At 37.8% G+C, this 21,062-nt stretch overlaps 1 protein-coding gene across 5 annotated transcripts in view; it reads left to right on the forward strand.

Moving 5' to 3' along the window:
- ZFHX4 (zinc finger homeobox 4) overlaps positions 1-21,062 on the forward strand; it is a 149,090-nt gene that overhangs the window by 25,954 nt on the left and 102,074 nt on the right. For 4 of the 5 annotated variants that reach the window (XM_030266348.4, XM_030266349.4, XM_072924773.1 and 1 more), the window contains exons 2-3: positions 1-348; positions 1,481-1,983. The exon at positions 1-348 is cut by the window's left edge and continues 2,276 nt beyond it. In XM_030266348.4, the coding sequence (XP_030122208.4) occupies positions 1-348; positions 1,481-1,983 (851 nt within the window). The remainder of the gene's footprint in view (positions 349-1,480; positions 1,984-21,062) is intronic. The other variant, XM_072924775.1, reaches the window with a different exon arrangement.

The raw sequence follows: 21,062 nt of genomic DNA on the forward strand, positions 1-21,062 counted from the left end.
CTGCCCTCAGCGGCTGTGGGACACCATCTCCATCTAAACCAAAACAGAAACCCACTTGGCGCTGCGAGGTTTGCGACTATGAGACCAATGTGGCGAGGAACCTCCGCATTCACATGACCAGTGAGAAGCACATGCATAACATGATGCTCTTGCAGCAGAACATGAAACAGATCCAGCACAACCTGCACTTAGGCCTTGCGCCTGCTGAGGCAGAGCTCTACCAGTACTACCTAGCCCAGAACATAGGCCTGACTGGAATGAAACTGGAGAACCCAGCAGACCCGCAGATGATGATCAATCCATTCCAGCTTGATCCAGCAACAGCTGCGGCTTTGGCACCAGGACTTGGTCAGTATCTCTTTGCCTCCTTGTGGTAGTTTGTCACTTACAATTACCAGAGCTCCAGTGGAAGACAAAAACCTGTTGTTTGCTCATCGCCTTGTGTCGAGTTTTGTCAGTAAAAGCTAAATTAGCCACATACTAGGTAATAGTTGCAGGAGCAACGGGAGCATTGCAAGTTCAACCAGAAAGAGGCTAAGGAGATCCACCAGCCTCTGCTTTGGTCCCCTGATATGATTGCATCCTTGCAATCCCACTTTTTCTCTCCTCCATCCTTGTTTTCAGGGTCCACAGGTAGAGAATGAAATTAATTGATCACATTAATTGGTGCTATCAAATTAACAAACTAGAAAAGATAAAGACGGCTCTGTTTTCCTCAGTTTTTAATTATCTGAATAGGTCAGCATTTTCCAGCAGGAATGCAATCTCTTCTTTCTTACCTGACAATGCCCCTTTATAGTTAGCAAATTGTCTGTACTCCAAGTGTAAGAGAAGGGCAAATTGGAATCAAATGCTCATGTGTGAGCAGTGCACTGTCAATCTGTTACCTAATGGTGCAGACGCATACTAAAAAGAATTCTTAAAGTTTGTTAATTTGTAATGCTTTCTTTTGACATTCCTAAAGTGTACCCACGTTGTTCACTGGGCATATTTTAAAATTAGAAATGTTGAGATGTAGTACCAAAAGTATCTAAGTTAATCTAGGTACTCTTAACCTAATTAATATATTGTAGATATACATATATATATATATATATATATATATATATATTGACCTACCTCTAGCATCATTTAAAGGATATAACAAAACTACAATTAGTGCTGTGTAAGTTAATCTTGCCTTTTAAGTTACAAAAGCATTGCTGTTTTGTTATTTTATTGATCAACTTTCATGCCTTTGAAAATACAAATTCCAGAATGACATCATGCCCAGTAGGAGTAATTAAAGCTATCTGATGAGGGAATTTAGAAGCTGAAAGGGATGATTGTAATTGATCCTGATTCAATCCTATTACAGCTTTTTATAGTTTAAGCTCTAGAGAAAGCAAACTCCTTGTCAAGGCTTTATTTTACGGATTCCTTTGTGTGTGCTATGCTTGCTGGTCTCTACTTTCCCTTTTAATTTTTTTTTCTCCTGTAGTAAATAATGAGCTGCCGCCTGAAATCCGGCTTGCCAGTGGTCAGCTAATGGGTGATGACCTGTCCCTCCTTACTGCAGGAGAGCTGTCACCTTATATCAGTGACCCAGCGCTGAAGCTTTTCCAGTGTGCTGTTTGCAACAAATTCACCTCTGACAGCCTGGAGGCCCTAAGTGTGCATGTGAGCAGTGAGCGCTCACTCCCCGAAGAGGAGTGGAGGGCTGTAATTGGAGACATCTACCAGTGCAAGCTCTGTAACTACAACACTCAGCTCAAAGCGAACTTCCAGCTCCACTGCAAGACTGACAAACATATGCAGAAATATCAACTGGTGGCTCACATTAAAGAAGGCGGCAAAACTAATGAGTGGAGGCTGAAGTGTATTGCCATTGGTAACCCGGTTCACCTGAAATGTAACGCCTGTGACTATTACACCAACAGTGTGGATAAATTGCGCTTACATACTACCAATCACAGGCATGAGGCAGCCCTGAAACTCTACAAGGTAAGTCTGTGACAGCAGCTCCAGCCAGCACCAAGTAGGTTGGGAAATTAACCCACTCAGGGCTCATCAAACAGAACATTGATTAATTAGTAGAGTAAATGTTTATTGAACATGCATATAATCAAACAAAAACTGCAGGTTAGTCAGGGACGAATGCTCTAGATGAGTCCTGTTGAGTCACCTAGGCGTCATTTAGGAGGCACTTCCTGCAAACACAGGGTCCATAAGCTGTTTCTTTTTTTTAAAGTTCTCTCATAATAAATGGTGTTTTTCATCTCTCGTAATCTTTTCAGACTTTGTCTGTTACATTTTGATCAGAAGATTGAGAGAGATTATGGAAAATGATGTTTTGCCCATACCGTGCATAGGAAGAGGAGATCACTTTCTGGCATATGTATCTGTTTGCAACCATGATGCCATAACAGCCAAGTTATTTTACATTCGTATTTTCAGTAAGCACATGCAATATGCCACATTATTACAAAGGATATTCAAAAGTAAGCACTGTCATCCTTTTGTCTGCCCTTCTTTTCCAAACCAGTAATGATTTTTCACAAACATGAAAGGGTGTGGTGTAGATAAATATGTTAGTAGAATGGCAACTATATTTTTATCTTTACTGGAAAAAACTATGTGGATATAATGAATATGTGGGAGTGATGAATACCATTTATTACACAACTTGTCATGACTTTTTCCAAACCCTAATTATGGGGTAACTTATTTTCTGCAGTGTGTTTACTGGATTGGCTTGATTGTCTTGGTTCATGTACAAAATATAACACATTCATTTCCAAGATGAATAACTTTGTAACTTATTAAAAACTTCTTCTGTCTAGGGGATATAAAAATTCAGGAAATATTGCAAACCATTAGTCACTGTAACAAGCTCTAAATATGATTAGAAAATCCATTTTGCAAGTGTTATCTATTGATTTATACTAGAAATCTGTGATAACTAAATTATCAGGAGTCATCTGCTGATTACTGCAACTATGCTGGTTTTCTAATCATATTGAAGATCTGTACATACCGAACAAATATGTAAAAGTCTCAGCAGACCTCTAGTTTAAGCAAGAAATAACATTTTTCTGGTGTTGAGCCATGTTCAAATGTTGGTCTGAGCTAATACATGCTGCACAGGCAGTAACATAGATTTTCATTTTATAACTTGATAGTTGTAACCTTGGTGCATCTGCTGTGAGCAAAAATGGCAGTAATACAAGTTTTGGTCTATTATACTGTCCCACAGTGCTGGCTGCTCTGCTAATTTAATAATATATTTCATTTAAATTGCATTTTTTCCTTCATTCTAGAGGGTGTTATTTTTTGCTGTTTTTTTTTAAGATCTAAAATCCTGTTAAGAAAAGTAAGAAAAGAGCTGAGAGTCTAATGACATAGCCTGCCTCTGAAGCAAAACTCCCTTTAGAGGTTCCTGCTCCCTGTCATCTGTGAAGCCATTCCTTGAGTCCTCCACTTACATTATGCTGCCACAGTCTAAGTCAGGGTTTTTAAAAAAAGAGCAAAAAACAAACAAAACAACCACATTTTTAGTCCCCATCTTTTTTGGAGTGTTAATCTGCATTATTTCAATTATTTGTTCTATAATGCCACCATTCAAAGAAATGCTACTGCAAATGGTGCCACAGACAAGAATGATGGCGTAGGAGAAGGGAAGGCAGAAGGCTTTTCTCAGATGGTTTTACTGCCAAAGCTTCTGAGACTGTTGAAAATAAGATGTCAGCTGCTTGTTAAAAAAAAAAAAACCAACAAAAAACTAGAGTCACAAGGTACATAAACTATCTACTCGAAACAGTACTTTCTCTTCACTCACTCAACCTGATCCCTAGAGAAACCTTCATCAAATATGTTTGGGTTTCCAGCCTGTCCTACAAAATATTTGATGTGGGATGCTATAGGAGAGAGTATTAGCTCTTGGCCCTCTTCATTGAGAATGTCCTGCTGCTGATTCTACTTCTTTGCCAGATCCTGGTTCGTTAGATGGAGCAGCTCAGTAGCATCTATGTAGCAGCTATCATACACAGCAAGGGACCATCACTGCCTTTGGAGCTCAGTCTTTGAATCAGTTAAGGACATCCCGGTGGCAATGGAATCCATAAACTCCCAGATACCCTCTAGGCTTCATGACCTAAGTAGGACAATTGAAAGTGTCTGTCGGTTAACCATAGGGTTCCAACCCTCCTGATGCATGTATTTTTAAAGGACTTGTCCCTAGGATTCCTAGTGAATGTTTCAGCTTTTTAAAAAGTTTCTGTCCCTCATGACTTCCTAGAGAATCTTGGAAATTTGAGCCCCACTAGGTTTAATGACTCTCAGAAAGCAGATAGCATATACACACACATAGAGTATTTTTATATAATTTCATTTTTAAGGTTAATTAGGAAAGTGATGTCACATTGAAAATATCAGTTGGAGTATTAGTAGTTTTTTTTAAGATTTAGGATTGGCATGAAGTGCTACAATGTGTCCCAAATGACCAAGATGTTCTAGATGTGTGTGCTCTATAATAGAATATAATGCCTCTGCACACCATCCAGAAAACATTGCTTTTAATTATAAGTGTACATTCAGGCCTGAAGATGTAAATAAATGCAGTTTTGAAAATCTGCTAAGTTATCTGCTAGCAGACTTGATAGTTTTGTCAGGTCTTGGTGAAGCTGTTGACACCAAGAGGGTTGTAAACTTTTTACTCTTGATACATCAGATAAACTTTTAGAGCACCTAAGGAAAAAAAGGAACATTAATTTGTATGAATAATAGATATATGCCTTGGGAGCAATATCGAATATTCATGAATTGTGTTTATATTCAAGTAGCTCCTCTTTTTAAAAATTAAGGTGCTGTGAATATGGTTCAGCAATAAAAAGTTTAATACTAAAACCATCTGAAAGCACAAAAGAAGAATCTGTGGCTTTGTTCCTTTGCTTTGTCAAGTACCTCAAAGTTTTTCTTCAGTCATTTGTATTTGTTTAAATGTTATTGTTTTGTGAATTTTCTTCTTATAAGTGTTGCCATAACAGCTTGATTTTTCTCCCTGTGCTTAACTATTGATGGTATAAAAGGATGTCTTTTCATAGCCATAGCTTTTAAAGCAGCCATGGACATCAGAGCTTCTCTTCTGAAGCTGTATAATTTTAGGCAGTACGGAAATGTCACTTTTAGAGGTAGATTCTAAATGTGGCAAAGTAGAACCTTTAGCTGTTTTCTAAGTTATTTAAAGAAGAAATGGCCTGGTTGTTCCTTACAGAAGTGCAGTATTCAAATGGTGTTGGTAATGTGGCTGCTAAGAACCAGAACAAAGACAGCCTTACCCTAAATGAACTTAGCCTGGCCTAAATGAATTTCCCAAAGACTTACTTTTGGAATTGTGGCGCTTGATATTAGCAAATTAAAACACAGAAGAGTTGCAAGTTCTTGGCAGCATCCATCAAGAAGCATTCAGTGACTCCACAAGTAAACAGAGAAAGCTTCTATAGCAACAGAGTGCATTTCCATTCTGCAGGAGGAAGCATTCAGCTTCTGCAGATTTGGGAAGCTGAGGCAGGACAGTGATCTGTCTCTGTGGATGTAAAATACATATATCTGGAACTGCTCTTAAGGCAGCCATTTTGTAGCTTAGTCAAATAGCTTTCAGGAAACTGCATATATCATGTCCTGTGCTCATAAAATAGTTTCCAAATACTTTTATTTATAAATAAATAAGTACAGGATAGCCTTTTTGTAAAGAAAACTGGGATGTCTGAGAGTAAAATTTACTTAACCAAGTAACTGAATACCATGATCAATTTCTAATTACAAATAAGTATTTGAAGACAGTTTATCAAAAATATTTTTTGATTAGCTGATAATGCCTTCAATAGTAATTGCTTTATACTGTATATTTACTGCAGTTTACATTGTGTATGCAACTATTTAGAAGCTCAGGGGAAATGAGAGGCAGCAGTTAGCAGACTGTATGAGAACTACCTTGCTCTTCCTTTTATTGACAAAATATTGATCCACAACACTATTTATGCTATGATTTTAAAATTTTGGTATATCTCTTTACCTCCTGTGTTCTCAAGCAGCAAAGATATTACCCAAGAGGAGTGACCTGATTTCAGTTTAAGAAGGTTAAAGGTTAAAGGTTAGCTCAAAAGCATCATCTGCCTAGCTGCTTAACTTTAAACTGATCAATTTAATGAAAATCTGTTTTGCAGATGGTGTTGTAATGTCTTTGGCAGGATTTAGGCAGCTTTAACATTAGACGTATGCTAGTAAAAATTATTCCTTTATTTGACCAGAACAACACCTTTTCTTTTATGTTTTAAGGTAAAAGGCATGTGGGATATGGTATTTTGGCAAAGGACCCAGGAGCAGAAAGTGTTGATGGTCTTTCCATATGGGCTCAAAACCAGAATACCCTTATGTCTATTGCTAACGATGACTGAAGAAACAAACAAAGCTGTATTCATTTTTTCACCATAATGTTTTACTTTGAACCCATAAAAAAGCATTTCAGTCAGACCTGTCCTTGGAAAAGGCTTGTCTTCTCTGCCTAGGGTGGAATGCAACAGCATTAATTTTTTAATCTGGCAGAGCACACTTATTGTCTCTTTGAGGCCTTGTATTTGTACGTCAGAAGTATTCTTTCCCTTGCTCACAAACCACGCAGTAATTGTGTTACTTAGCTGTAGATACTATAAATAAGAAAGCAAATCAGTCAATCCAAATGGTAAGTTTTGTCTGATGGAGGTTGTCTGAATAAACAAAGAATTAGATACTTGGGAGTGTAAAGCAGAGCTTTGTGTTTATGTCTTCTGAGAATTAAGCCCTCACAGTTTTTGCCAAGATAATTAAGTTTCAGCACAACCATGTCTTTCTATTTTCAGATGTATGCAATTCAATAGGAATTTCTTGGGCTGCTAATGCAATGCTATTATATGTTAGCTTTGTAATTAGCTAGGACTCTATCCCCTCGCTGAAATGCATTGTAATATTACACACACAAGCATAGTTTGCATGAAAGCAGTTATGAAAGTGGAGCCCTTTGTTTCATATTGACCTTCCAGCTTATTTAAAAGAGAGTTTACAATGAGCCTTTGTTTTGTCCGCAAATGATCATAAACAGCTTTCTAAAGAGTCCAATAAAATGAGATAGTCACAAATGTATAACATCACATATTGAAAGGGTGGAAGAACAAATAGGGCTTTTGCTATATTTTGTAGGATGGATTTATAATCTGTTCTTGGGTCACTTAGGGCCAAGAATTTTCATGCTCAGCTGCTGGTCCTGCTAGCTAGCATCCTCTGCAGGAAAGGCAAATACCGTGTAGCACCTGCTCTTCAGCTGGGGTTCTGAATTGCTCTTTAAAGTGAGGTGTCCACTTCTCTGCTGGTTCAAAGTCAAAAGTTTAATCAGACCAGCTTTTTTTCTGCATCTGTCATCAGTGAAGCAGAATAGTCTGTCTGGATTCCATAATGCTGTTTGCATATTTGGATTTTAAGTCGGCCAGGAGTATTGAATGATTTGCTCATCTTTATCATGTGCAGGAGGCACAAGTGGGATTTAGTCCTTAGGTAACTTTTAGTGTAACAGTTCCCCAAGGAAAACTGCTTGGTTTTTTCTCATTATCCTTGTTCTGGATGAAAGCATGGTTGTTAGGAATTAACAACTGGGGGGGGATGTGAAGTATATGCGCATGGGGACAAATGGACTAACAGCCCAAATCACTTTGTTTGCTTTACTCTGTTTGGCATGAAATTCTGGTACTTGATCAGCTTGTAATTAACAGAAAGTCAAATTCTTTTCATTTCAATTGTCCTGCACTAACTTTTTCATATAAAATAAAATATCATACAAATGTGCCAAACCAATTATTTTACTGTCATTGTCCCAATATGATGGTAAAAGAGGTCAGGAGATTGTGCAGCATTGATTTGCATAAAAATAATTGTGGAAAGGAAATTGGAATATGTCTGCACACCTGAGGAGCTAAACCAAGCTTTGCTTGATGTTATTCTTTTTGGTTATTTATAATAAAACTGTTTTTAGTAATAAACAACAGTTATTCTAATTTCTTCCTCAAAACAAGCCTCATATAGAGAATAGAAGGTATTTCAATTTTTAAAGTCCTTTGAGATTTGTATTCACTTATGGTTTTAAATGTTTTATGAAATTTAATTTCCACTCCAAGTTTCATTTACCATGATTCAGATTATGCTGTTGTGCTTACATGTATAAAGAGAAACCAGTATTCAAAGAACACACTGTCTAGTCACAGCCATACACACATTGTGTAGTCATAGCTACAAATAATTTATATGCCTACTATATGTAATTGTACACTATAGATAAGAATATTTATTTTAAAAAATCCCAAAATCCCCCAGTTAACAAAAAAAATATTGTTGGCTGGTAAAATAGTAATTTCAAAACTACCCTTTTATGATAAAATTAAAATAAAACAGCAGAGAAAACATTTTCACATTATATTTTATGTACATTTAATTTGATATTCAGATGTCAGTCTCTCAGAATGTCTTACATAATGTTTCTTGTTAAAAAATACCATATTTTGTATTCGGCTTATGGTACACTGCTGAAACAGGGAGGTGTTCTCAAATCATAGTTTAAAGAATCTTCATGTTCTTCCATTGAAATGCAGTCCAGAATCCCAGTCTATGTGCTGTCCTTGGGAAGGAGGCTGTACCAGACTACCTGCAGTGTGCAGCCTGCCCAGTGGGGCCCGAGTGAGTAGGTCCTCTTGAAGAGCAGGAAAAGTGAGCAAGGAGAGCCAAAGCAGCAGAAAGAGCATCCGCCTCATTTATTCAGTACGTTCAACACACAAAATGGCTGTATAACAGCTATTTTTTGTGCCTGGAGTTCTTTCATTCTGACATTAAGAGAAATATGTAATTATTTCTGGCTGAGATTCAAAGCAGAGATACAGTGTATAGTCTATGTAAGAGTATGGTGTCAATGTGAGCGCATATGTATGTGTGCATTAATAGATTGCAGCTATGGATTTAACAGCCACTCCCTCCCAGCCTTGCAACACAGATTTTCTTGTTACCCATAGGAGACTTTAGCTGATATTATGCAACTCACTACAGGTGTCTTTTCTAAAATTGTAATTAGTTTGCCAGACTCTCCCAGGTGAGATTTTTCTCTACACTGTCTTCCACATATTTAAAAATGAGCAGTAGAAAAAAGTAAAAACACTGACACATGACAGGAAAGTTATGTTTTGACATGGATACGTGTAATTCAGCTTTGCTATTGTTTTTGCTACATAATTTAGAAGAAACTTTCCCTTGGTCTATTCATTTGTTGGTCCATCCACCAACATATCAGAATTGTGATTTTATAGGACACTTAATAGGACTAAAATCTTACAGACCTCATATGTACAGGACAGATTTGAGCTTTTTAATACACAGAGTTTGAGACTGTATTGGTTCAATATATGTCTATATTGCTAGACAGACAAATTAATTATCTGCATTTATTCTTTTTTCCTTCTATGGGGTACTACTGGAGCAGAAAAGGATAAGAAAGGATAGTGAAGATGCTGGTGTGAAATACTAAGTAATGCAATTGCTGTTGGTTTCAGCAAGGATCAGGCATAATGCAGGAGATGTATTTTCTTGGATAAACTTCCAATTGTATGTTTGTGGGTAAAATATAATACAGCACAACAGGAAGCAGGTATTAATTATGTTAAATATGAGTAGAGGCTTTGTGTTGATAAAACATAAATTACAAGTGGTGGCTTGCAATAATTTTTGAACCTGATGATCTTCCTGTAAGACTGGTGTACTTAATACGGGCAGATAGTGGAGACTAATGATCGTACAACCTCATGCTGATACATAAAAAAAGTGAAGCTTTGCTAAGAACTTCAAGACTTTTGCTTTGTGGGCAGCCATGAAGGAGGATGTCATAGAAATTACCCCCTTGGTCTGCAGCACAACGTTCTAACCCTTCAGTACTGCAGCAGACAGATACACAGCATATTGTGCACCATAGCCTCGGGGGAAAATGTATGTTTTACTCTACCAGTGGGAAGGAAGGCATTAAAATAATCCTTAGCTTTTAAAGGCAGGGGGTATTGAAGAAAACAAAAATTGAGCAAAGGTAGTCTTTGAATGATGAAGTGTGCAGATTCCCATGCCTTGGGCATCCTACTGCAGTAGCAGTTACAATAACAGGAAAAAAAAAAAAAGGATACCAGGTGTATGAGCAATTCTCCTTGGTTATATGCATTCACAGGAAACATATTACTAATAGGAGCTATGGATAGTAACGTACTAGATTCATTCCAAGAGTGGATGTTTGACCACCAGGGTTGCCTAACAAAAAATGTTATTTTTTTCTATTTAAAAATGTTATTCTATAGTATTAATCAAACCATGCTGCTCACATGATTCACATGTGTAAAATACATAACCGTATAACTACTGGTTTATCGCTGGATTGTGTGCAGGAAGCCTAGCATATAAGTACACTGTTCAGTGCTCTGCCCAAAGAGGCTCTTTATTTGTAGTCGCTGTTCTCCCTTGTAAACTCAAAAATCAAGAACATGCACTACTTCCTTGCACTGCTCATGGAGAAAAGAACCATAGAACCACCTTTACCCATAAAGATGGCACAGAATCAGATGCTCTGGGATAGTTTGTACCACAACCTTTAACAGAAAACGAGATTACTTTTAGAGGAAGCTCAAGATGACCCTTTTAAAACAAAGGTCAGCAGTGAAAACTCTTCTTTCCAGAACTTTTTTGGGCAATTCTAAAGGTCTGCATTTCTTGATTTTAGTTGTTTAGCACATATAGAATTTTTCCATTGGCATCCTAAGCTTGTGTTTGGACATATAGCACTTCTTTGGTGAGGGAAGTCAGTTGTCTCCAAACAACTTTATTAAAAAGGAAGATGTTTTTCTTGGAAAATCCTAAGATGTTGCAAGTGGCTCAAGTATCATAATAGCTATAATTGATATTATCCTTATCCTAAAGTAAAAACTCTGGGTCCTAATAGTAAAGGAGAAAGAAGGCCACTTCTTATTCACAGAATCACAGAATCAGAATGTCTTGCGTTGCAAGGGACTCATTGAATCAAACTTCCTGCTCCTCGTAAGACACCTAAAACTAAACTGTATGTCATCCAGATGCTCCTTGAACTCTGACAGGATTGGTGCTGTGAGCACTTCCCTGAGAAAACTGTGCCGGTGACCAACCACTCTTTCAGTAAAGAACCTTACCCTACTGTCCAAGCTGAACTTCCCTTGACACAGCTTCATACCATTCAGACAACAATGCTCCTGTTTTCTATGTAACTTAGACAAAAACTTGCGCTATGGGAAATAGATTGAGGAAAAAAATACTAGCATTCTCTAATTGAATAAACACTTTGTGAATGACCAGAAACTTGATATTTTTACAACAAGAACAATGAAACAAAGTCTAAGGAGCATCTTGGTATTCTTGTTCTTTGTGTGCTAGTGATGAGAGCATGGAAAAAAAGCGTGCTTTACTACTGAAATGAGACAGCTTTAATATCTAGATGTTACTATTTTGGAAACACCCTTTGGCATTTGCAGATATGTAAGCAGCTAATGAATGACTGGAAATCAGGAAGAATAAAGCTGGTGGAAAAAATGAGTCCAAACTGCAAGTGTTTCTGAAAACCTTATGTCTTATTTGTTCAGGAGCTTCTGTGACTCAAAATCTTGACCCAGGAGGAAGCTGGAATCCTGGGATATGTCAGGACCGGATCTTCTGAAGTCAGGTCTCAGATGAGAAAGATCACAGGCCACAGAAAATAGTTTAGGATTAATTTTACTAAATTTCTGACCTAGAGTTTGGGCAGATTTGAAAGCACTGCTGTACTGTTAGTCCCCTGGGTCTAACCCTGTTGCAGATGCATCTCTGTGCATCTAGGTTGTGGATATCCTTTGCCACTTTCTGATTTACTAAGGTAGTCTCATCGGTCATGATGAATGGGATATGCTGTCAATGTGCTCTGTCTCTCTGTTCCTGTCTCCACTGGTGTGTTTTGTAGTGTGTCAGGCTTCAACAATATCTTTACAGCACTTGAATTCTGTGACTTATAGAACTCAAGGAATGAAAATCTTTGTAGCTAGTCATTAGGACTGCTTACAGGTATTTTTGAGAAAGAGCAAATCCTTAAACGGACACTCTGTAGTCACTTTGAATTTTTTTTTTTTTTTTGCCTTTTTGTGTTGTCTTTTTTTTGTTTTTCAGAAAGCAAAAATAGGTTTGTGGGATCATCTCTGACTCAACATGTTACCTGTAGGGCCTGGATCCAAGAAGTCTTGCTAGGATATTTATTTTCTTTTATTTAATGAGTTTTTCACTGAGAAGCTCAAATTCTGTAGCCTTAGCTACCTCAAAATCATCAAACAGATGATATGGTTTACCCAAAGCATTTTAGGGCACACAAAATACAAGAGCTATGCTGGTTTTGAAGAGTTCTGTGTAAGTAACAATTTTTATGATAAGGAAGAGTTGAGCTGGTAGTCAATAAAAGGAGACTCTGAAATCTCATGCTACAGAGAGCCTGTATCCCAGTTCACTCAGCTTTTGTGCTCTCCAGATACAAAGGTTTTATGCCTCACATGTCCACAACAGGAACTAAACAAATGTCTTTCCTTTACTTCTAGTAGTTGTTTGTCCTAATAGATTTAGAAGGTAAGGTCAATACTGTCTGTACGGGGAAACAGAGCATGGCTTTGGGGGAAAAAAAAACAGTGTGTCTCTAACCGAGTACAGGTGATTGAGAGGTTGGCCTGTAGTACATCTGACAGTCTAAATGGTTCTCATAGAATTATAATTAAGCATAACAAGTTCTTCATATATGTCTGTCTTTCTGTCTGTATATATTTATTTTTACATGGACTTAATAGAGTGTCTGTAGTTGGGAAGGATGAATTCAAGTATTGGGAAGAGCTGGAGGTGGAGTCTGAATTTGTTCGTGCTCACAAGAGCTCAGAGAGGCAGTTACCCAACAGTAGTGTTAGAAGGGAAGTCACAATTGTTTGAGGCTAGGTTTCTTGCACAGGGGGTGCGGTGGACAGTAACAAAAGGGCAGGTGTTTGTTCTTAGAGAAGTGTGCACTTCCCAGGAGCATAAAAAGGATTTAAAACCATGTGTGTCCATACATACCCCAGGCTGCTACTGTCATCTTCTATAATGCTGTACGAAGGTCTGTATATGTTAGTGTCTGATGCAGTAAAGGTTGGATTTCCAGTTTTCTTCTAATTTCTTTTACCCAGTTACTTACAGTTTTCTTATATACACTTTTAGGGCTGAAATTATCAGGATTTGGGTCTGGGTGTAAATAATATTTCTTTTTTCTTTGGAGCTCTTTCTGAGTCACTTAATTATGAGATATCTTTCCAGCCTGTCCTAATGAAAAATACTCTATTGCAAATAAAGTTAGTTAAGTACATTTCTTGAAGTGGCTGTCCATAACAGAAGAGAATGTTATTTTAAAAGCAACAACACATTAATAGGCCAAGTATGCAATCATTGTCCTATCACAGCAAATTATACCATTAGTCCACCTTATCTAATCTCTTTGCTACAGACTGCCTAACAACAATTGCTTCTGAGAGCAAAGCAGACCAAAGGCAAAAAAAAAGATTTCATGGGCAAATATAGTATAATGTTGCTTATACAGAAAAATGCTTATTCTTTTCCTATGTCCTCTGTATTTTGCAATGAATTAACATAATAAAAATTCAAGTATATATTTTTTTGCCCCCAAAGTTGCCTTTGGGTAGTCTTATAGGTATACAGACATCAAATCAGTTTATAAAGTGAACTTCTGGCTCAATCACATGCAGTGGGAAGGAGTTCCACAGGTTAATTTAACTTGCATACAGATTTTTTTTTTGGCTTTTAAAATTTTCTGTCATTAGTTTATTAAGTTTTGTTTCTTTTTATTCATCTGGTAATAGGATGAAAAAAATCATGTGGTCTTACTTGCTTTATGATCTTTTACATAAACTTTATAACTTCACAATAATCTTTATGATTACTTTGCAGTCTTTTTATCATGCCTCTCTTTTATTTACACAAAAATTTCAATCCATTCGGTCTTGCTTTTAGTGGAAGTTTTTCCACATTTCTGCTAATCCCATCACTGATCTCTGAACTCCTTTTACCAGTGTTAAATTTTTCTGGAGATACACAGATATTTCAGAACTGAACACACTGTTCTCAGTGGAACTGTATGATCTTACTATCCCATGCCTGGTGCATCCAAAAATATAATCTGCTTTAAACAAATCTTATTGCAGTCTGTGCTGGAAATATGTTGCCTTTCATTACATGCTTCTTCCCACGCCCCCCCTTCAAACTGATGCTGAAGTGTCCTGGAGTGACTACATTTAACTTAGACACCAGTAAAATGTTTGATTGGTTCAAAGTATTCCTTCTAATATACATTTTCTTGGATTTATGTGTCAATACTGAGTTTCTTCTGCATGCTCAGCTAACTTTAAAAGTATCTGGCATTTCTCACAGTTCTTTGGCTAGTCTTGACTGTCATGAGTTCATTTATGACATCTGCAGGATCAGTCCTGGTTTGCAGTTAGAAGACAAAGAGGTAACTTTTGTTCTGTTAAATGCCCTGTTAGTTCATCTAGCTTGTTTTCTGCCTCTGTCAGTTTAGTTTTTTGCCCCTCTGTTAAAGTGCCTACATTACGTGGTTAGGCTGCTTCTGCATAGCCAGCTGAGTGGAAAAAAACTCCAGCTCTGAATTAACCCATGGAGTAATTAAATTCCCCCTAATATTAGGAGAGTGAGAGAAAGAAGCATCTCCTTGTGCCCATGTACACTGCCTGTCTCTTCACATTGCCTGCCTCTCATTGCTTTCCCACATGTATTACTATACCTAGTGGCTTGAGGTGCAAATGTCTGCAGGCAGTTAACTATTTGCTGAGCCTGAAGAACAGAAATAGCTAATTAACCATCTATCTGCAAATATTTACCCCAGATATTTATTTACAAAATAAATGCAATATACAAGATGCTGTTTCTGCATATGGACTGCAAGGCTGAGGCATAACTGCAATTGACTCTTTGTAGTGTCCTCTTTTCATACTGTTTGGTGCTAACTTTAATGTATTATTGATTGTTATTAAGGTATACCATGAAATACAGATGGAATGTCTGTTGTGGTTGAGCTCATACTGTGGGAGCTATGTTGACTTTTAGATTATTCTGGCCTTCATGCTGCTTGACATTAAAACCTTTCACATTAGGGTTTAGAAAAAAAAGAAATATATAGTAACTATGTTACCCTGTATGTAGTGTGAAGTAATCTGAAAATATGATGCCAAATTCCCTCCCCACCAAGTCAGCACAACATTTGAAATGAAATACTAATTTCAGAGCAAGCCAGGAAGTTCAAATTCCCTGTGTGACTGTATATAAACAGTAGTTCAGGACAGTCAATACCTGAATTTAAATTAGCTGTGCTACCTGCCAGTAGAAAGTGCTAAAAGTTGAGGGATAAGGGGTCTGATTTTCTAGAATACTAAGTCCTAGTGGCTTCACCTGGCACCGTCTTTTTAGCGTCCCAGGATCCAAGGTCATGCTCACGAGTGACTGACTGCCGCCTTTCATCCTTGCACAGCCTTCTTGGCCGGATGTATTGGCTAGTTTGAAATACACAAAAATTGCATCAGAGGATCAATTACTGCTGAAATGTCAGTACTGAAGCCTGTAATAGTGCTAATTAGTTAAAGCAAAGAGGCACTTATCTTGGCAGCAGATCACTGAATACTTTTTTCACAAAATTAAGTTCGTAGTGCTTCACATTCTTCCCCCTCCCTTTTTTGGAGAAGTGTAAGTGTATAAATGTTGAGGGTTTTTTCCTTTTTTATTTCCTATGCCCCCGTAAAAAAAAATACTTCCAAATGTTTCTCACTGTGTCCAGCAATTTCCATCTTAGAATAGCTTACTTTTGTTTGGAACTCTTAAAGAAGCTATTAGTCATTGGAGAAAACTTGAAACAAGGAAACGTACGACAAACACACAGTCACAGGACAGCCCTCTCTAATTTTGGCTCAGCTCCCTTTCTGCCATTAATGGGGCAAAAAAGAAACTGGAGATCTGATGCAAGTTCCCTGCCGTGGGGGAGGGCAGAGTTACTCTGCTTGTGTCAGGGAGTCCCTGGCTGGCAGGGAGCCAGCGGTGTGGGCCCTGTCCTTCCCACCACACACTTTGCAGGAGATGTGGCAGGACAGGGACCGGGAAGGGCAGTAGCAGAAGGGCAGAGTACATGTAAGTGTGTCTGTGATGAGAGTGAAATCCCTGCTGCACAGGGAGATGTGGGGAGCTCCCAGGCAGAGCCGGCCCAGGGGGATGCTGGTGACTTCAGAAAACTTTTTATCTGCTACAGAAAGGCAGTGGCTGCTGTCACAAGCTGTAGGGTCTGACTGCAGTCCTGTGTTTTGATCCCCTGCTCAGGTAGGTTTCATTTTTCTTGTGCTCACCTTGCAGGGAGCCTTCCTGGGCTGTGTCAGTGTGTTCTGGACTTGATGAACTACCACAGTTCTTTCCCAGTGCCAGTTGTCCTTTTTCAGTGCATGAGGCTGTCATTCACACATCCCATCCCCCAACTTTTCACCCAGCATTTAGTTTTTGGTGAGGATTATTTCCTCACTATGCCACAAAGATAAGATTCTCAGCTGCCAGTGGCATGAACAGTCTGTGAAAATTCTTCAGCATGAGGTAGGTCGTTTTGTTAAGCAAAAGTCTAAATGTTTGCTAAGATTCAGGAAAAATTACAAGGGTTTTGATAGTTTTTATCCTCTGCAGATTTAGTTTGAAGTTTTAAAAATGTTGTTTGTTTCCTATTAAAATGGTGATGAGAGGAAGGAGACAGGAAGAATGTAGGCTAAATCCATCTTGTTGCAGTATTGATGATCTCAGTAGTATTACTCCAAGGATAGAGAAGTTTTCCAAAACGACAGTGTTTCTTAACTCTGTCAATTGACTGGGACATGGCTCTCCTGTGGTTTGACTACTGTGGTTTGTCACTACTGTGAGAAATTATCCAGTTCAAAAAGTCCTGTTATTTCGGTAATTTCTTGCTGAAATTGATGGTTACTGTTCCTGTTTTTCTCCCAAAGTTTATTTCTAGGGCTTTCCCATTTGTTTCTGGTGCTCTAGATAAAAGGCTAGTCACAGAGCCAGAGAGACTGCTCTGCAATGAGGATGTGTAAAGGAGGAGAAGATGTGAATTTGGGACTGTTTTCCCCCTCCTGGAAACAGTTAGCCTGTTTGATACAGAGTGTGAGTTGATACAATGAAATACACTTCCCTAAATATATTTTACAGATCAGACCAGGTTACTGGGTATTGATAACCATGACATACTTTGTGGGTGAGCATACACACTAGGACACCTCATTTATAGCCCATTTCTCCTCCTAAATTATTCCACATTTGTGAATATTTTTTAAGCAGCTGCTATTTAAAACTAGAAAGCCTCCACCCTAAAAGGCCCCAACCTGTCAGAAACATTTCCTCTCTTGCCTGAAGCTTGGAATTTCACTCCAAAATGCCAGTTCCCTCAGGAGTGTGCATAGTGTCATCCTTGCCTTGTGGTTTACTCTTTGCAACCTCAGTTGCACACACAGACATTTTTTACCACCTCACCACATTTTTCTTCCTTCTCTACCGACATCTCCACGTGTCTGTTTTTCATGGTGCCATTTGCACCTAAATTTCTGCAGCACTTAGCCCAGTTTCACTCTTACCAAGCCCTAGACCCCTTTATATTTTTCTTCTTTTCTGCCAATAACTTTCTTTTCCACTTTCTCTTGTGGATGAATGTGAGTGTTTATGTACATTGTCATCTGTATTGTTAAGAGCATTTCTGTTTATCTGGGATGATTGGGATAAAAATTTTATTGTCTTGAGCTTGAGTTGGCTGTGTTGTTTCAAGTAATAAAGAGAGAAAAAAGGTGTGCTGAATATCCCACGGGAAGCTATCATGCATTTTGAACCTGATGCATATTTTGCATTAGGAAAAATATGTTAGAAATTTGTAGGTTTCTCTCTAACTCTATCAATACTCTTTTTTTCATATGGGTGCAGGTACTGAGCCAAGCCCCAGTAATATTAAGGGGGAAAAATGCTGCTGTAACTTCGTGACTAATATATTTTAGAAATGTCTTACATTTTTCCTGTAATAGCTTTTCCATACATAGTAGCATTTCAGTTTGAAGGTCTGACTTCTCAAAGCCTATCAGAGCTGAAAACAAGTGCCAGCATTCTGTTGAAAAGCTGGAAACTTCCCACCTCCAATGCTATGAAGCTCCTTTTTCAGACTCAAAGATCATAAGATTAACACATTATTGGTAAAAGGCCCATCTGGGTGTTGCCCCAGTGTAATCTGAAAGGAAATTTTTTTATTTGAAAGCAAGGCAAAAGTCTGATGGTGGTTTGCAGGAAAACAAAACTAATGACAGCTGATTTAAGCTAATTGGGCTAGGAGCATTAACAATTATTACTCCTGGAGACAATTTTAGGTCTTGTTTCAAGCACAAAGATTTTGTTGATGCCATCATCTAGGACTCATTTGAGAATTCTCTGAAGACCATGCTTCTCTACTTTTCACACAATAGGTGTAGAAGTGTGCCTTGAGCAGTCAGAGTGCCCTTTATGAAGAATTCCGGACCTATGCTGGGTTCATATTGACAATATAAAATCTTCCATGTGGCATCAATAAGGCTGGGATAAAACACATGATGCATAATAGTTCAAGACCACGGTCTTTCATTCTTTTTTATATATAACCACTGTGGTCACAAAGAAATCTGGCTATGTAAAGGGGTCAAACCAGGGCTTTGATATTCACAGTACATATCCTGATGGGAGTGTGTTGTTTAGGTAGGGTTAATTTTTTTCCCAACTCCAGCAAATAGTAAATTTTCCATTGAACTTGGTGGAACTAAGATTTCACACATGACACTTAAATCTGTGCTATATAAAGCTTTGTATAAATACATCTGTATATAATATATATCACAAGCATGTACAAATGTGTTTCTGTATATTTTAGCCTATTATATAAACTGTGTTTAAACTGTCTACTATGCAGATGCCTAGAATGAACAAACTAAAAAAATCTGGATAGAGGTAAAATACTCAGAAAATGTAATGGGAACATGTTTTTCTCAATTGTAATTTTGAGAGGTTTTGTTCGCCTTTTTAGTTGCCTTTCTGTACTATAAAATCATATGAGATCTTTTTTCTAGTTGCATAAATTTTCAGCTACAAATGTTTTACATTATAAAACTGTGTAAAACAGACTAAAAATTGTGAAGTGTAAGAACAGATAATCTGGAGCCTTAAGTGCTTTGGGCAAACTTCTCTTGCCAGCTTTCAGAGATACAGAGGGAAACTGTGTTTGAAACCCCTCATCAGAGCAAAATGAACGTTTTAGTGTTCTCGGACATAATATCAGGCTAACATGCTCCCTGACTGACATCCCGTGCATACTGTATAATTGCCAGCCTGCTTCTCCAAGTGCCTTGAAGATTACATTTTTTTAATGTCCCAATATTAATAACCAGATGTGATCTTCTTCCTGCCCAGGGGTCAAGCTAGCTGGCCAGGTCAGGCTGTTTGTCTGTGTGCATAGACTGTGAAGTCTATTCAGAATGACAGGTATGGGGGGGGAGGCGGGTAGGGTGTTAACCTCAAGACCACCAAAAGGGAGTTCTCCCTGCTGGGAACAAAGACCAGCAGGAGCTTCAGCCTTTTTCAGTACTCCTGGGATTTTAACCAAGTGAACAAAAGATGATGCACAGCTGAAGAAATGCTCTTCACAGCTGATACATAATTTAAGATGTTCAGTTACAAACAACCGGATATGTATTTGTGATTTCATTTGAGCACAGTCCAATTATCTGCAGTCAGTTAATATTTTTGTATGAGTAGTTTCTGTGTGCTGCTTTATATGCTCAGAAGATGCTCAATTGCCAGACTTTGAAAACATGCTAGCCTTGAAAATAGCCCTGGTACTTAAAGAAATAGCATTATAACACCAGCAGTTGCTATGGGGTGTTTTGTACCTTCTTGTTAATGTTTGCCAGTCTATGTATAGATTATTTTATAATATGATATAGTTTCATTAAACATGTATTATAAAAACATTTACTCTTCACTCTCTCTTTTTGTTAGGTAAAAAAAAATCAAAAGAAGAAGCTATTTGTTTCCTAATTGATTTTCTACGTTAGTTGTTCATTGAATAGATAAGTAGTGCCTGTGATATTTGATTACAGAGCAAGGCACCCATTTAACCTTCCGTTCTTTCCTGGCCAGGATTTCAAATACAATACAACGTACCTCCCTTAGGCTCAGTAGGATTAGACTGCTAGCAGTAATCCCTGATGCTATGAAATAGACCTGATAGAACTTCAACTCACTTGTTTAGGATTATGCTCATGAATTTCAGTCATCTAGTTGTATTAACCCTTTGGGAACTTGTGTGGTTTATGCTGCTATAAATAATAGAACATTATAACAAACAATGGTAGATGCATATTAAAATTTATCTATGTGTTTCGAAGAATTCGCTTTTGCATAGTGATCAAAGTGTAAAATTCACATTGAAATTAATTTAACTCCTATAGCATAAATCCTCAGAGTTTGTTTTAATTCTAATGTTCAGATGCCTTTTGCAGTTCGACAGTGTCTTTAAACAGGTTGATCTCAATTTGTGCATTGCTTTTTAAAAATTGTCTGAATAAATTTTAGTTCTCAAGGTTGCATTGAAAGGGCAAACAAGTGATATTTGCTAACTGTAGAGCATCAGTGCAGAATCTCCCAGTGTAATGGCTTGAATGCAAGCATGTTCCTGAGGTAAAGAGGTGGGGTAGTAATACTTGAGCTATCATTTCCATTGCTCCTTTTTTTCATTATAGCAACAATGGGCAATACTGACTTATGATGACTTATGCCCTGAGCTAAAAACAGAGTAAGAGTGTCAGAACATTTCTGATGGACCATGAGACAGCGTGCAAGAGCATTGT

This window comes from Taeniopygia guttata, chromosome 2 (assembly GCF_048771995.1).
Source record: "Taeniopygia guttata chromosome 2, bTaeGut7.mat, whole genome shotgun sequence".
In the NCBI taxonomy this organism is placed as follows: Eukaryota; Metazoa; Chordata; class Aves; order Passeriformes; family Estrildidae; genus Taeniopygia; species Taeniopygia guttata.